The 18,669-nt window shown below is 35.9% G+C and overlaps 1 protein-coding gene across 3 annotated transcripts in view; it reads right to left on the bottom strand.

Moving 5' to 3' along the window:
- Positions 1 to 18,669, bottom strand: part of mdga1 (MAM domain containing glycosylphosphatidylinositol anchor 1) — a 312,596-nt gene that overhangs the window by 65,194 nt on the left and 228,733 nt on the right. For 2 of the 3 annotated variants that reach the window (XM_055169632.2, XM_055169631.2), the window contains exons 12-15: positions 14,470 to 14,644; positions 9,342 to 9,365; positions 8,453 to 8,605; positions 8,208 to 8,369 (exon numbers count right to left, since the gene is read on the bottom strand). In XM_055169632.2, the coding sequence (XP_055025607.2) occupies positions 8,208 to 8,369; positions 8,453 to 8,605; positions 9,342 to 9,365; positions 14,470 to 14,644 (514 nt within the window). The remainder of the gene's footprint in view (positions 1 to 8,207; positions 8,370 to 8,452; positions 8,606 to 9,341; positions 9,366 to 14,469; positions 14,645 to 18,669) is intronic. The other variant, XM_055169633.2, reaches the window with a different exon arrangement.

Genomic DNA, 18,669 nt, shown 5'->3' with positions numbered 1-18,669 from the left:
TTTCACTGCTAGTAAAGATTTATTGATCCGGTGAAGTAATTTTCTGTGGAACTATTAAACATTGAAAAGCCTTCACACACATAAACACATGCAGTGATAAAATCCCTCTTCAAAAGACAGTTTGACATGAGAAAGGACTGTCTGTTTACAAATATTATAAAACCAAACAACGTGTCAGTATGTGTCCAGAAAAGCCTTATGCTGTATCCTAAGCTAATTTGCTGAACTGGAGTTTGTTTAAATTAACATGGCAAGTGATGATATATTCTTCAAATGCATTTTACTTTAGATTTTGTTTTTAAAACACAAAAAAAATGTACGAGTTGGCTAATTCGTATGAATTCATACAAAGTGAATCATACAATAATGTATGATTATTAGAAATAAAACAATAATGATACCTCACCCCTTAACCCACTGTCACAGTGGTGAAGGCAAATCATACAAAACATACTAATTTATTTTTAAATAAAAGTAAATCTTGTTTATATGTCAGTTCATGTCTGCTAACACTGTTGCATGATGTTAAGAATTTATATTACGCTAATTTGATTAAATTAAATAGTGTGCATACTGCTGAAATGTTTTTTGTTGTCAACAGTTTAAGTTTGTACTGTCAGGTTGCATTTAAAACATTTGATGTGATTTAATTTTTTTGTAACAGTGTAACAAAAATCTATTATTTTGTTTTGTTACTTTTGCATAGCTTATCACACGGCTACTTGTCACATAAGAAAAAAAACGGACATGAATATGAATTTGAAACATTTTATTTGCATATTTTTTTTAAATTAACATTTTTATCCTTCCGCGAAACTTTGCACAGATGCATAAAATGATCGTAATACCTTATTAAGATCCTCTGCTTCATACTTGTCTGTCTCCATTTTTTTCTCTTTTAGCCAGTCTTTGAGAAGTTTTAATGCCCATTCTGTATTTTTTTGTGTGTTGGCTTCGTAGCTGTCATGCTCAATTTTGTCAAGTTCAGTCTCAGTAAGCTCCTTCTTCTATCCACTGTTTAAATGTTTTGTTTTTTCCGTACATGTTAAAATTAATGTAAAAATGTTCCATTCTTAATTGTGGTTGTCCAGTGTTTGTCACAAGATGGCGCCAAACAGTAATGTTTATTGTTCTTTATTGGCGCGGAGCGATTTTAATCGTACAAGTAGTACCGGCTATACGTTATTACTTTGGAGCGGTTATTATTTGAAAAGAACGAACCTGCAAATGTCTCAACTGACCAATCAGAATCAAGCATTCCAGAGAGCCGTGTAATAAAACAGCATAAGCATCTATTGTCGAGGTCCAGAGTACATTCTCTGTGAAGCCTAATGTGCAAACTCAGGTTCCGTTTGGCGTCGCCTGACGCAATGTTGTTTGGTCACGAGCAACTTCGCAACCATCAGCGATTGCCACAGATGTGAAAACAACTAAACGCGGAGAGTTGATAACCTTCCATTGCTTACAAATACAACACTGAGCTCGCCGGCCGCACGCATAGATATAATCAATTATTTTTACATACTAAATATAAAATTTTTTAATTATATATTTACGTTAGAGTAGCATGCCAAAATCAATTTTAGTGAGAAACACTGTTTATATAAAGTGTAAAGTTTAAAGTCGCTGCCTGTATTTACGAAATGAGAATTGGTCTTTCTGTGTTTCCTTACACCCTCCTACATATGGATACCTTCTACAAACCCTGTAAATTGATTGAAGTGCTCTTTTGAAATAAATGGCAGGCGCCTGGTTAGCAATCATACTTGTGTCTCCTGTGGCTTTCTTAGGAAATACAAGAGAACTATTTAACAAAATTTTATTCTATTCTTGTTGCCATTCTATTAAATACCTCTCTTGTATATCCTATAAAAAGCATGGGAGATGTATTTGTTAACCAGGTGCTTGCCATTTATTTCAAAATAGCACTACAGGTTTACCAAAGATGTAAAATGGCATACTGTAACAGAGATTAATAATAAAAAACATAGAGTCATTTTTGTTTCAAAGAGTAAATGAAGAGTTTGGTTCCAAGACGCGATAAACGCCATTTTTGAAAAAAATGAGTTACTGCCAAAATCAGTATTATATCAGGTCAGTAGTTAAAAGTAAATTCTTAATTTTACGCAAAATCCAATATCCGCCGTGTTATTCTGTCATCTTTTCTCCCTTTTTTCCCAAAATGCGATAAACGCCACTCCCCCTTTTTTACAGAACGCAATAAATCCCACAGCGCACCATTCACGCAATGTAAATAAACATGGCGGCGCGCTGAGTACATGGAGTCCTAGTTTTCCTCATCTACTTTGTACTTTGTGATCAACAAACAAAACAAAATAATACTTTAATTGCATCGCTAAACCTGTGATGGTTTTCTGTGATGGTAAAGAAACGTAAGCCATCAACATCTAATAATTTCCCTGAGAGGCACTCGGGAGACGGGTGCTTGTTCTCCCGACAGCATCAAGCTTCTCATGCTAATACATTGACCCCAGAGGATCTTATGAAAAACTTTCCATAATTTTACTCAAAGTCAACGAAAATCAAGCAGGACCAAAAACATTTTACAGCTGATCGCTGTGAAAGACGTTAAGCGAAGACGTCAAGTAACCGCAATGACAGGGTTCTTAATATGACAAAGTAAGTGTTTTGATTAATAACATTAATGTTTATATTTTTAATTAGTGTGTACAACTAGTCAACTAAATGAATATAACATGGCAAAGATGAATGCACATTTATATAGGCGATTGATTCAATAGATTTATAGCATTTTGAATAAAAACTTGTCATGGATTTATTGCATTTTGTGGAAAAAATAATCCGTCTTTATAATAAATCTTTGAAAATCAACTTATGGATTTGAATTTTTTATGTTTTTATAACCTAAAGATGCTATGTGAAAGTTTGTAACAGAAAATAGTTGTTTTCATCTTGTCACTTTCTTGGTATAGAAAACACGTTTTTACCTAAATTTGTCAAAATGGATTTATTGCGTTTTGGAACCAAACTCTTCAAATACACAATACCTGTCGTCTCTGTCCTACACATGAGCGATGGTTATAATCGCTATAGGCTGAATGTTGGCGTGATTTCGGCTGATTGCTGCTGATGTACACTAATCTGCTAATCATTAACTTCTGCACTTGCATGAGGGAGGCGTGATGGGTACAGATGCTAAAATGAGAGGGAGGCACAGCTGGCACAGCTTTCATTACTCAAGACGTCTTGCTGAGAGACAAACGTCCCTGTTAGCGATCTTAATGTGCAGGACTGCGTTAGTTACTATACGCCGGCCGTAAATTACAACCTCATTAGCGATATGAGAGTTTAGACTTTTATTTGTGCCACTGTGCTTGCGTTCGATTCGATTACATCTCAATTAACAACTGGAGAGATTAGCTGTGCGTTTCTGCCACACCAGTATGGGGTACACGAGGCCTTGGAGCAGTACATGTCTCAAGGACATTGGTTTTGCTGACAAATCAAGCTAAAACCAACTGGTGATGTGAACCGAGGTCAGAATCTTTTCCTACTACAGAGAAACTTGTGCAACAGTAAGTTTCTATGGATATGAATGTTTTTTATAGAAACATAAAGGTCGACAGAAACACTTTTAGGAATGTTTATTTTTACAGTTTTTTACAAACGCTAGGACACATTTCTCAATACTTAGGTCACTTTTGCAAAACTCTTCACACAGAAGTCTATGTAGGATAAACTGAGGATCAATTATCATTGCTTTGGCACAAAATGCATTCAATGACTACATCTCTCAAATTTCATGAATTCTTTTCTTACTCAGACACAACAACTGACAAAACTCTTTATACATACAGGCTAATTTGCACATGCTTACATACTGTTTTCAAAACTGTTAAACATGTGTTCAAAACAATAACATAATACATAACTGAATAAGACAGCAATTTGGTACATTTCTAATATTTTAATGAAATATATTTGAAATCTTAAAAATAAATGCTATAAAAACAATTGGCCAAATGGAGAAGAAAGAGTAGATTAGCATTACTATTGTATCTGTATCAGTGGATGATGTGTATATACTGTAAATCCTTGTATTTTGGAATGACTTGGAGTGCAAAAAACTAAAAAGAAACTACATAAAATATTGAAGAATTCTGCATCATGTCTGATTCATTCCAGTAACATATATTGAGTGAATTATAAACAGAAAATTGTTGTATAATGCTACATGTTGTTAGTGTTTTTTAGTTCATTGTTTTGTGGGTGACAAAGTTTGTTTGTCGGCTGTCAACCTTTGCTTGTGTTCAGGAAGAATGAGTTGATTTGAGACCTGAATAAAGTGTTTTGGTAGTTGTAGTGCATTTTGAATGTGAAACGAACTGCTTTGCCAAGCTGAAAGTATGTTAGGAGAACTGTGTGAAGAGTTTTGCAAAAGTGACCTAAGTATTGAGAAAGGTGTCCTAGCGTCTGTAAAAACTGTAAAGAGTAACTAAACCATAAACCAACTTTTTTAGTTAACATTGTTTGAGATTGTCTTTGTTATGACAACTTGACATAAACCAATACATCATAATTGTCATGACAACTTGACATTACCAAGACAACATAACTGATCACTTTTTACCAGTGATACAAATTTAGTTTGTCATTAAAATGTAATTTAGTGTTAATACTTTGTTAAATATTTTATTAACAGCATAATGAATATTCTTCAGTTCATAATGTTTTTAAGTTTCCTCCATGTGTTAGAGAAATAAAATCAATCATCCAATAATAATAATAATAATAATATAATAATAATTAAAATTGATAACGGATTAAGCCATGCACTGTCCATATCGCTGCAAAAACACTTAATTACATTAAGTTAAATATATATATATATATATATATATATATATATATATATATATATATATATATTTTTTTTTTTTTTTCTATGTCAGAAAATTTCCAAACCTTCTGTGTGAGAAAGAACAAGTTCTGTTAGTTTTCTGTTTTGCACATACATAAAGTTAAGTATAATCTTTTGACGTGTCTGTTGCATTTAGTTAAGATATTTAAAGAAAAATATTAATGATGCTGTTATAAAACTATTTGACAGAGTATTATCACTTAATGACATTTAAATGACAACTTAACATAATGTTAAACCATACAGCTAGGTAGTTTTTTTTAAATTTAATAATTATTCTGCTATGTAATGTTTATGACAGATTTATGACAAGTTATGATGTATTGGTTTATGTCAAGTTGTCATAACAAAGAAATTCTAAAACAATGTCATCTTTGCATTAAAAATGACATAATTGAACAAATGACACTTAATGACAGTTATCATAAACGTGCATAAAATCTTCACATTTCATGTCATGATTATGAAGGTGTTATGTCAGTCTTATGCACACCCCTTCAAGTAAAGTGTTACCCATAAGTTTACAGCTATACTGATTTTAAAGGTCCAGACACACTCTTTGCCAGACTCTTACAGTTTCATTTTGAGTGTTATGTGTGAGTGTGTGAGTGTGCACCCCGGGGTGATTTTGATATGATTAATGTGAGTCGTCTTTTAATTTTAATTTTCATTAAGAACCTTCTGTCCTCACTAACGTCTAAATAGCAATGGAATTAATAAAACATCTCATTTTAAATATCCAGCTCGGGCCTGCAGCAAATAACCTAAATGCATTCAGAAAGGCGAACAGATTTCACAGTGTTCACCAGACGGCTCCTGCCACGACACCAACCTGTGACATGACTGGCACCCGGCAAATAATTAGACAGCTCCATCTCATTACAACAGGAGAGATGGGCGAGAGACAAAAGTAAAGAGAGTGAGGTGAGGGAAAGCATACAGCCAGGTGAAGTGAAGGATAGAGAGGAGTGAGGGGGGGTATGGTGTACTGTATGAACTACTGGGCGGATAAAGTTAGCTTAAAGAACACAGATTTATAGCAACGGAAACAAGATGTTCAGTTACTTTGTTTGTCAAACTGATGAAGAGAAAACAAAAATGTTGGCTCTGCTGCCAAAACTTTAGTTGCTGTATCATGAATATGTCACGGCTGAAGGGAGTTGTTAGGCGCGACATGAAGCGGAGTCAATGCGACTTATTATCGAAACAGCACTAGCCTCAAATACCTTATTGCTTTTATTAAACGGTTACCATACAATACAAATATTAAAGCAAATAAATATGCAACTTTCATGACGTAAAATCACTAAAAGCCTTCCGTCCACTGAAAAAAATAGTCCCTCACTGACTGTGAACAGTTACAGAGTGTTTCATATATGTTTATATTGCTAAAGGTGCTGTGCAGTGATCATTGTACGTTGGATCAGGATCAAGGGTCCAGAAATCTAACAGTTTTATAAAGTGTGTGTATATGTGGAGGCTATCTATCTATATATATCTGTCTGTCTGTCTACAGTAACTATATATTTATATACATACCTACCATCTATCTATCTGTCTATCTGTTTGTCTGTCTGTCTGTCTATAGCGGGGAAAATAAGTATTTGACACCTCAGCATTTTTATCAGTAAGGGGATTTCTAAGTGGGCTATTGACACAAAATTTCCACCAGATGTAGCCATCAAGACAAATATTGAATTCATACAAAAAATCTGAACATTTAAGTATACAAGTTGAGTCATAATAAATAAAGTGAAATGACACAGGGAATAAGTATTGAACACACTTTATTTAATACTTTGTAGAAAAGCCTTTGTTGGTGATTACAGCTTCTAGACGTCTCTTGTATGGATAGACCAGTCGTCTGCATTGCTCAGGAGTGATTCTGGCCCATTGTTTCACACAAATGGTCTTTAAACTTGAAGGTTCCTTGGGCCTCTTTTAGGAACTTTGATCTTCAGTTCTCTCCATAGATTTTCTAAGCAACTTGATTTTCTTTCTTTGAAATCTCTTTATTGTTTCCTTGGCCTTGTGTTTGGGATCATTGTCTTGCTGAAATGTCCACTCTCTTTTCTTTTTCAGCTTTCTGGTAGATGGCAGCAGATTTTTATCCCGAATGTCCCGGTACATTTCTCCATTCATTCTGTCTTCAATAATATTAATTCTGCCAGTACCCCTTGCTGAAATCAGCCCCAAACCATGATGCTTCCACCCCCAAACATAACTGTTTGTATGGTGTTCTTGGGGTGGTGAGCAGTGCCATTTCTTCTCCAAACATGGTGTGTAGAATGACTGCCAAAAAGTTCAGTTTTGCTTTAATCTGACCATACTACAGTCTCCCAATAATCCACAGGCTTCTCCAAATGCTCTGCAAACTTTAACCGCGCTTCAACATGCTATTTATCAGCAATGGACTCTTGCATGGTGAGCGTGCATGGATGCCATGGCGGTTCAGTGCGTTGCTTATAGTTTTTTTTTAAACAACAGTACCTGGTGATGTAAGGTCTTCCTGAAGTTCTGCCCGAGTGGTTCTTGGCTCTCCTGATTATTCTTTGGACTCCTCGGACAGGGATCTTACGTGGAGCACCTGATCATGGCCGGTTTATGGTGATGCTCTTTTCATTTGCGGATAATGGCCCCCACAGTGCTCACAGGAACATTCAGCATTCTGGAAATGCGCTTACAATGATTCCCATCAAATGCTTTTCAACGATAGGATTACAAAGATCTTGAGAGAGTTCTTTGCTTTTACCCATCATGAAGTCTTTCCTGTGTGCATCATGGGTAATGAGAAACCTTTATAGGCCATCAATTAGGACTAAAGCAGCTGATATCAATTAGTACTTATACTGTAGAGGGCAGGGTTTCTCTCTCAATACTGACAGATTTCAGGTGATCTCCTGGCTTTCTATGCCATTTTGCACCTTGTTTTCATCATGTGTTCAATACTTATTCCCTGTGCCATTTCACTTTATTTATTATGACTAAACTTGTATACTTAAATGTTCTGATTTCTTTGTTTCTTTGTATGAATTCACTATTTGGCTTGATGGCTACATCTGGTGGAAATTTTGTGTTAATAGCCCACTTAGAAATCCCCTTACTGATAAAAATGCTGATGTGTCAAATACTTATTTTCCCCACTTTATCTGTCTACAGTATTTCTCCACAGTATCTAAAGTATTATCTGTCTGTCTTTCTATCTATCAATCTGTCTGTTTGAATGCATGCCTCACTCCCTATCCTTCATCCGTCCGTCTGTCCGTCCAGTCTGTGACAGTATGAATTTTAACTGGTTACTCACCGATATGTTTTCCATTCATGTTGTAGTAGAAAGATACACAGTAGGGAGCTCTTGTGGTCCCTGACGGCCCTCGCGCTGCTGTCACATTGTACAGTGGAGAGAGAAGTCGAGCTCGATCACCAGCCTGACGCGGCCATGACGTCTCAATGTACATGTAGTAGCCTACATTATAAAGCAAAACATGTGTTAGGGTGTGTATGTAACCAATCCATACTGGGTAAATATGACCTTATGTGTGCGTTTACCCTCTTTTGTCCCACTTCTGTCTGTTTCAGGCCCTGTATTCACTGAACGCTTGGGGTTCTGGGTGAGATGATTCTGTCTGGTCCAGTCGAACACATCACTGCGGTCTTGAGTGAATCCACATATCCGCAGGTCCTCGAACCCACACACATGATCTGTATATGAGAAATGTATTAAATGCATTCTCAATGTATGAAGCAATATACTTATTTTTTTATTATACTAATACAAACTCTACACATGAAGCACATGAATGCATCTTCTGCAGCAATGCTTCCCGACTCCTGGAAGATGCATTACGATGGAGAAATCTGATGTGTGTGACATTCATCAGATTGTTAGTGAATGAAATATGGGCGGAGACAACAAAGCGTTTACATTTGCATACTTGCACAAAGCGTGCCAGTATGCACACAATCTCTATAAGGCGGCTTGTGAACAGCTCTCTCAAGAGTACTGAAGCACTCTCAGCATACTGGCAATGCACACACCAATTATATTTATTTAACAGAACCTACCGTACTGTTAGTCAACACTCACACTTTAAATGCCTGATTATCTCACTTTCAATGTGCACAGACAGAGACGGCAAATGAATGCAGAAGAATGCAATGATTTCATATGGTTTGAAATGATCGCAGTTCTCTCCCCTCAACGCACCATCCCCCTACAGTACATCCTTAATTTACTCTGCCCATCTCTAGTTTTAATTTATGTTTTTATATTTTATTCGTTTGGCACAGCGCTGGGCTTGCGCTGCCAGGATAGTTTTGCTGGATTTAATTGGTGAAAACTGAAAGGTGGAGCGAGGAGAGGATTTGGAGGAGAGCGAGAGAGCGAGAGAGAGAGCATGAGATGAAGATGGAAAGTAAAAGTACGGGACTGTCTCACCTGAAGGTCTCGGGTAAGTGTAGGCTGCATGCGAAAAGAAATCAGTACATAAATAGTGACACAAGGATCTGTTCACTCATCACATTCAACACAACCAATCCAAACAAAATATAAACATCACAGAGGGCCGAGAGACATTACATCAGTATTTCATATACAGTTTAAAATAAATCATTTAAATACTACACATTTGCTATAAAATGGCTTAAAGGGTGTATTTATTTCAGTCGAAGAATTGGAAAGGTCACAAACTACCCCAGTTTTGCACAATTTTTGCTCCTAAGGTTCAAGATGTACAGCACGGAAAATAAGTATCTGACACATCAGCATTTTTATCAGTAAGGGGATTTCTAAGTGGGCTATTGACACAAAATTTCCACCAGATGTAGCCATCAAGCCAAATATTAAATTCATACAAAGAAATCAGAACATTTAGGTATACAAGTTGAGTCATAATAAATAAAGTGAAATGACACAGGGAACAAGGACCGAACACATGAAGAGAATAAGGTGCAAAATGACATAGAAAGCCAGATGATCACCTAAAATCTGTCAGTATTGAGAGAGAAACCCTGCCCCCTATCGGTACTAATTGATAGTACTGATGCTTTAGTCATAATTGATGGCCTATAAAGGCTTCTTATTACCCAGGAGGCACACATAAAAGACTTCATGATAGGTAAAAGCAAAGAACTCTCTCAAGATTTTCGTAATCTTATCGTTGAAAAGCATTTTGATGGGAATGGTTATAGGCGCATTTCCAGAATGCTAAATGTTCCTGTGAGCACTCTGGGGGCCATTATCCAGAAATGGAAAGAGCATCACTTCACCATAAACCGGCCACGATCAGGTGCTCCACGTAAGATTCCTGTCCGAGGAGTCCAAAGAATAATCAGGAGAGACAAGAATCACTCGGGCAGAACTTCAGGAATCAGCAGGTACTGTTATTTCAAAGAAAACTATAAGCAATGCACTGAACCGCCATGGCATTCATGCACGCTCACCACGCAAGACTCCATTACTGAACATAAAGCATGTTGAGGCTTGGTTAAAGTTTGCGAAAGAGCATTTGGAGAAGCCTGTGGATTATTGGGAGACTATAGTATGGTCAGATGAAAGCAAAACTTAACTTTTTGGCAGTCATACCATGTTTGGAGAAGAAATAGCACTGCACACCACCCCAAGAACACCATACCAACAGTTAAGTTTGGGGGTGGAAGCATCATGGTTTGGGGCTGCTTTTCAGCAAGGGGTACTGGCAGACTTCATATTATTGAAGGCAGGATGAATGGAAAAATTTACCAGGACATTCTGGATAAAAATGTGCTGAAATCTACCAGAAAGCTGAAAATGAAAAGTGGGTGGACATTTCAGCAAGACAATGATCTTAAATACAAGGCTAAGGAAACAATGAAGTGGTCAATCAATCACCTGACCTAAATCTCAAAGAAAATCTATGGAGAGAACTGAAGATCAAAGTTTATAAAAGAGGCCCAAAGAACCTTCAAGATTTAAAGACCATTTGTGTGCAAGAATGGGCCAGAATAACTCCTGAACAATGCAGACGACTGATCTCTCCATACAAAAGGCGTTTAGAAGCCGTAATCACCAACAAAGGCTTTTCTAACAAAGTATTAAATAAAGTGTGTTCAATACTTATTCCCTGTGTCATTTCACTTTATTTATTATGACTCAACTTGTATACTTAAATGTTCTGATTTCTTTGTATGAATTCAATATCTGGCTTGATGGCTACATCAAATTTTGTGTCGATAACCCACTTAGAAATCTTCTTACTGATAAAAATGCTGATGTGTCAAATACTTATTTTCCCCGCTGTATGTCAAAGCACTGTGTCTTACAATTTTTCTCAGTCGCTTTGATACACTTCTCAAATCACCCTCGACATTTGCCAAACAGTAAGTGCATTTCTCAAAACAATTCGTACAAATAGCGAAACACCATGGATAAAATGGCAAAAGCCAGTCTCTTGCTCAAAATCCTTAGTTCATCTCTCAAAAGTAAATATATGTGTCAATGAACATGTCAGTGCCATCAGAATGACAACTCATTGTGTCATTGTGTACGGATAAGACAGTCAAATTGCTTAGTCGAGTTGTGAATATAACGGTTTACTCTGGAGGGATGTTCTAATGGAAACTATGGCTAAAGTTTTGATGACAATTATTGTAAATTGTAGGTTACACCTTAGTGTATGTGGGAGTTTGGTTGCAAGAGACTGGACAAGATACACATTTACACTTTTACTGTTTATACTGCAATTTGTTGACAGACCATGTCATGGCAATACAGAAAGGAAAACACAGCACTGCATAGCACAAAAAAAAAATTAGAAATGTGGACATAGGACAATCTCCTTAGGGAAAACTGTACATGCAGCACTGAAGGAATAACAGTGCAGTCTTCCTACACCTCCTGACGTTCCTGAAAGTCAAGATTCACCTTGGACCAATTTACCAATTCGAAAGATTTAGAAAAAAGTCTAACTGAAATGTATAAAAATATGCTTGACATATTATAACGACTTGTTCAAACATTTTGCATGTAAAGACTATGAACTAATGCCTAAATGTTGTGTGGGGTGAGACTATTCAACAGACACCCATTATAATACATTTTGATCAACATGACATAAACAATCGATAATATAGGAAACAGCAGAAATTTGTACATCATCATTTGCATGGATGTACCAAAGCATTTGCAACTTTTTCAAAGAAAAAAGAAACTGCTTTTTGGTGTACACAAGTGACACAATGTGAAGATTAAACAGGTAGTTATGAGAATTACAATTCTGATCTGAGTACCAAAGAAAACTGTAATACATTTAAAGGTGCACTATGTAACTTTTACAAGGATGTCTTGACAGAAATGCAATATTATATACATAACTATATTTTCAGTTGTGTATAAACCCCTTGCATAATGGACTGTATTGTTTTTATTACCTTTGAATAAAATGTTTACATTTACATACACCTAGGGTGCCCTTACAATACATCAGTCCCCATTTTCTACCGTCATGTTTCTACCGTAGCCGTAAATGGACCAAGTAGGGTGGCCATTTGTGCCATTTTTGCCAGACGCGTCCTGTCGTTTTTTTGTTTTGTTTTGTTTTTTGATGCAAACTTACTTTGGATTACAAATTTTCTGTATTAAATATCAAATATATAGCCCAGCCCTACCATTAAAGCAATATATATATATATATATATATATATATATATATATTCTGAAGGTTGGACATTTTTCCTGGTGGTCTGGATAGAGAAAATGCTGAGATTGGGAAGATTAGATATAATCAGCTGTTTCTCAGATCTCGACTCAACATCTTTTCCTCTTTCTATTATTCTGTAGCCATCAGCAATTCTCCACAGGATGATAACCACACATTTGACATCTCAATTTATCATAATCCCAAAAGTGAAACCTCCCATTTCAAATGCACAACCTTTAATGACATTAAAAATGGGAATTAGAAGGAACTATTTTAAATCCACCTGCCTCTAAAAAATATATTTTGTATTGTTAGCTCTTCAATTGAATGTATTATACAACACTGGATCCAACTGTGCATCTTTATAGCCTTCACAGACTTATGGCCGTTTTACACGGTATGCGACAAAATCACTGTGCAGCTACAGCTTTTCTTGTGTAGTGGAAGCGTTTTGTGCAGTATTTAGTGCAAATATGTTTATCTTCAATGGCATGTGCCATGAAGAGCTGTGTCCGCAAGGCGTGCGGACCAACTCTGCTTCACCGCCCCCGTTTTGCCGTTTTCAGCATGTTTCCTATTGAAAATAAACTAGAGCTTCGCTGTTAACACGTACTGCGTGAAATGCCCATTAGACTAAGTCCACAATGTACAATATCTCTATAGTAATGTTAGACTGGCTAAGAGATAGATATTTCCATGAATCGCCCTTATAAACACATTTTAGCTTTATAGTTTACAGCAGATCTGACCAGAAATCCCAAAGCCAAAGTAGAAAAGTTACACTCTAAAAATGTCTGGGTTATTTTTTATCCATAATGGGTAAATATTGGACAGAACACATGCTGAGTTAAAAATGACCCAATGTTGGGTAGTTGTTATGCAACCATTCAGTTTAATAACCCCGCAGTTGGGTTAAACAACCCAGCATTGGGTCAATTTTAACCCAGCAGTGTGTTCTCAAGAAATCGTAATTTTTTTATGAGTTGGCTAATTCGTATCAATTCATACAAAGTTAATCGTGCAATAATTCTCATGAAAAAAAAAAACAACGAAACCGAACCCCAAACCCTACCCCTAACCCCGCTCCTCAACCTACCCAGTCTCATGTAGATGCGCATAAATAGCACAAAGTATGAAAATCGTGCAATACATACCCAAATTCCACTTTGGCGTGCATATTATACGCCAGTCCCTCCCATTCACCCAAACGGCGCATCCTTTTTTGTCATCCCATCCATTAGTTTCTCTTTTTTTTCTGATGTTTAAACAATTTTCGCTTGGGTTAGATTTAAGATTTGCTTAAGGAGGTTATTTAATATACAGGTTTCTCCATGTTTTTCTCTATATTTATCCATGGTCGCTTGGAGTTGGGGTTAGAGATGGGGTTTGGGTTAGGATGTCATTTTTATATAACAAAAAGTTGTTCTAACCCTAAACCCAAGCGAAAATGGTAAAAAATAGCAAAAAAATTGAGAAACCAATAAGTAAAACAACAAAAAAGATGCACTGTTTAAGTGAATGGGAGGGACTGGCGTATCATATGCATGCCAAAGTGGAATTTGGCGTATATATTGCACGATTTTCACACTTCGTGCTATTTATACGCAACTCCGTGAGTTCACAGGGGTCAAGGCAAATTGTTCCAAAACTTACAAATGTGGATTTATGAATTAATACAAATTAGACAACTCGTAAAATATGTACGAATTCTCGTGAGATAGCGTTGGTATTTTCCAATCAGCATCCAGGACCAGAACTATATGTTTTATGTGTAATTGTATAAGTTGGCCCAACATAAAAAATCTACTATTTCATTGCTAATGAATTTGTATAGCATACTGTATGTGAAGTTTTTAACATGGTTGTAGCTGTTAAAGAAAGGCGACTTACGCTCGGAGTACTGGATGGTGCGTGTGACCGTGTCTCCAGTACTAAAGGTGGTTATGGGAGTCAGGCTGACCTCATATGACAGGGGAATACGCAGATCCGTCAGCGTGTAGGACATCAATACACCCTTCATTGGCTCTTTAGTGTTGATCTGCTTAGATAAAATGTTCTGACCATTCTGCAAACACAGATAAAGAAAAGTGCACTGTTACAGTGATGGCATTTTACAATAAGTGAGCCAACAATGACAACCATGGGCTAGCATTAAAGAACCCAAAGCATATCTAGGGCCAGAAAATTATTTTGACTTAGTGATGGCAAAGTAAGTAACCACACTACTGTAGCAATCCTACTACTGTAGACTAACAAGATTTGAAGTCTAAGGTGGTATCAACCAAAAAATATCCAAAAACGAGCTTTTAAATTAAATTCTGCTGGTGGGTCTGACACCTCATAATTTTATGAATCTGCTTAAATGTAAATTTCTTCTGGTGTGGGGCAGATAATACGATTTAAATATTTTTCCATAAAAACAGTAAATAGTTAGTATGCGTGGTATGTTTGTACATGCTCTCATTGGCCAAAATTGCTTTGAGGTCTTTTGCAAAAATTGTCATTGCAATATATTAAATGCCTATTGTGTTACTGTCTGTGGGGAACTACACACAACGCATGAATAATTTATAACTTGCAAAAATAAAAGGTGCATTTCTAATCACTTAAAAAATCATTATGCTCGACATTTATGGGAAAATAATGATAAAACACATTCAAATGTGGCACCATTAACAGTGAATTTAAATCAATTCTCATAGGTCTGAAGATACTTTCTCTGCTAGTTTGTAACAGATTCACAGACGAACAATACAGTAAATAGAGTTCAAAGAGTTCTCGGTTAGGTTTCATTACTACTTTAGCACTATTTTTACTATTTACACACATTAAAAAAAGAAATGCTGGGTTGTTTTTAACCCATGCTGGGTAAATATTGGACAATATACACACTTCAAAGATAAAACAACCCAGTGATGGGTTTTAATGACACAGCAGCTGGGTTGAAACAACCCTGCACATGGTAATTTTTAACCCAGCAGTGTGTTCTGTCCAGTTTTTACTCAGCATGGGTTAAAAACAACCCAGCTTTTTTACCCAGTGTAGACTGTAGTTTTCCACAAGGAGGGTACAGTACCAAACTTTTTGGGTAAATAATAGATGGTGGCTCAGGTAAAGCTGGCATCCCATTAACAAATAAAGCCCAATGCCATTAACTGCTGTGTAATAACTCTGTCAAGTATTTAATCTATGTAGTCAGGTAATATATTTTCTGTAATTAGTTAATTCCTATAATTATATAAAGTTTGGATTATAGAAGTAATCACATATACAAGTCTTGTTTATATTAAAATAATTGGTGATGTACATTCTAAAGAATGCTGGGGTTTTTAATAACTTGACCCAGCGTTGGGTCAAAAGGGGACAAACCCAGCTTTAAATGAGCCCAATCAAATTTTAAAGGTGCCAAAGAAAGCATTAAAATAATATGTTAAATTGTTCTTTATTGTGTGGCTTTATTAAGTGCAAAAATTACCCAGTCCATTTATACATGTCCATTTACAACCATAGGATTTGCCTTTAGAATGAAATGGTCTATCATTACCTTATTTGATAGGGTCATGAATAATAATGTTGAGCTCTGCTCTGATTGGCCGTTTCACAGAGCAGTTCAGGGCCGGGTTTCCCAAAAGCATCGTATGGCTAAGTAGACCGTAAAAATGATCGTACAAATCATCTTAGAATTTTGGCCGTTTCCCAAAAGCTTCGTAGCTTAAGTTGCACTTAAAAATCATCGTAGATCTACGAGTGGTCTGGAGTAATCGTTAATTCGTAAGTGCATTGTAAGACAACAGTGTTACAAGGTCACCTGCAGGACAACCACAAATTACACTCCTGCAATGACGATAATGTAATGTTTTAAATGTAGGCTATATTTATTTATTGGGGTTTTCTTTGCTTATTTGTTTAAATTACTTTAATATAATATATTTAAAATTCAAATGAAAAATAAAATTTAAATGACTAAACATAAATGAACACAGAAGGAAAACGTATTTGGTACAATTTTGGTAAAAGTTGGTACTAGCAAATTAATAATTGTTCCTACCAATTTCTGCTATAATTCATCTGGCTACAGTAAAAAAAAAAAAAAAAAAAAATTTTTTTGAAGGGTTGGCATCTGATTAAAGAAACCAAATAAATATTTATGGTACAATGCAATACTCATAATAATAAATAAACATAGATAATAAACAACAAATAATAATATTAATCTAAACTATAATATAAAATGCAGAAAGCATTTTGCAGTAAGACAAGTCCTAACTAAATACAGAAAAGAATATTTCATTATGAACAATTTTAAAACATTTAAAAAGTCATTGAACAATAATAAAAAATATTATAAAAAATATTAGTGCACATCGGCTAAAGATCATTAGCCTAAAAACAAGCTTGTGCTACAAATTCGAGTCATTCCATAGGTGACATTTTAGCACTTGACTAACGGATAGCGACTCGTAAGTAGCACTTAAAACCCAGCTGCGAGCGATCGTTTCACGTGCATCTTTGGGAAACGCACGTAAATGAACAGCGAATGTTTGTTAAGTAGCTTGTAGAAGCGCTCTTAAGTGCTAAGTTCAATCGTTATCGGGAAACCCGGCCCAGTTCAGTAGCTCTGTGTTTGTGTCATCTGTATCAGACGAAGATATGGAATTTGAGGAATAATCAATTGTTTGGAGATTGTTAATGGACGTTTCTAAGCGGTAATTTTTTTTTTTTTAGTATGGACCTGCAAAACGTAACTATAACATCAATAGTAGAACTTTAGCCTAAACGCTAGCATACCGCATTAACTAGCACATAGTGCTATCTCTGCAGTCACAACTTAGTTTTTAGCATTGTAACAACATTGCAATTAATTTATTGTTGGAGCGTACATCTCGACTGTAACGTCACAGTCGGTGTTATGTTGAGATTGGTCTTTTCCAGTCTTTTTTCGGCAGTCTTTTGCAAGCACAATGTTTATATAAGGAGAAAACAATCGTGTTTGTGGCTCACGATATGTCATTACCATGTAAAGATTTATTTTATTATGTACTATTCATCTATGCCCAGGTAAATACAGTTTTAAATTATATGGCACATTTAATATTTGACCCAACATTTTGCGTTGAAACAACCCAGCATAGGTTCAACGGGTTGTGTTCATCCCTTTTTGCTCAATGCTGGGTTGAAAATAACCACACATTTTTAGGAGTGTACACATACAGTACAGATCACATGACTGTAAATAGTAAAAGTGTACAAATAAAACAATCCAAAACAAATGGTGCTTTTGTCTCTTTGATGAATCTTCAAAAATGTACCTTACCAGGAAACAAAACAGACACAAATGAGAAATTATGTTGAAATATAGTAAATATATTAGGGCTGCAGCTATCGATTCTTTTTGTAATCGATAAATCTAGCACTGAATCGATCGATTAATCGAGTAATCGGATAAAAATTTTGTGTGTGTTTTTAAACAACCAAAACAAATAATGCATAACGAAAATGACTTGGCTGTAAAATGTTCAAGCATTTGGCTTTTATTTCTAAAAAAAAACAGAGGTATTTGGCTCCAAAAAATAAGCCTATTTATTTCATATAGCCAATTTATTTTTACCCATTTAGTGTTTATAGGTGCCAGTGCCAACAATTAAACACTTTAATTTATTAATATGCACAACAGGTTTCATGCTGTAATCTAGCCCTGACATCAAAGTAAATATCTGGTTTATGTACATTTCTACACCTGCAGCATTTACCATTAGGCTTTTAACATATAATATATCATTTCTGGGGTGAGCCTATTTGCTATGGTAACAACCTGTGTGTGTGCGCGCGCACGTGGGCTGTGCGTGAGGAAGAGTGACACCCCAGTCAGACGTTCAGCTGCTTCATTGCATTTTGGTACGGCAGAAATACATACATTGATTTTCAATAGAACGCTGCATTTGGTTTGCATCACTTGCATTGCGGTGCATTTTAGGTTAAGAATCCGTTCGAAAAATCACATCATCACGTCCCGCTGTATACAGTAAATGCAGCTGAAATTATTGTTGCGTGGCTACATAAAAGTTTAAGCATATGTGATGCATTACGCGA

This window comes from Misgurnus anguillicaudatus, chromosome 11 (assembly GCF_027580225.2).
Source record: "Misgurnus anguillicaudatus chromosome 11, ASM2758022v2, whole genome shotgun sequence".
Lineage (NCBI taxonomy): Eukaryota > Metazoa > Chordata > Actinopteri > Cypriniformes > Cobitidae > Misgurnus > Misgurnus anguillicaudatus.
Note: the sequence above shows the minus strand (reverse complement) of the source record. Positions and strands in the feature narration are given on the sequence as shown.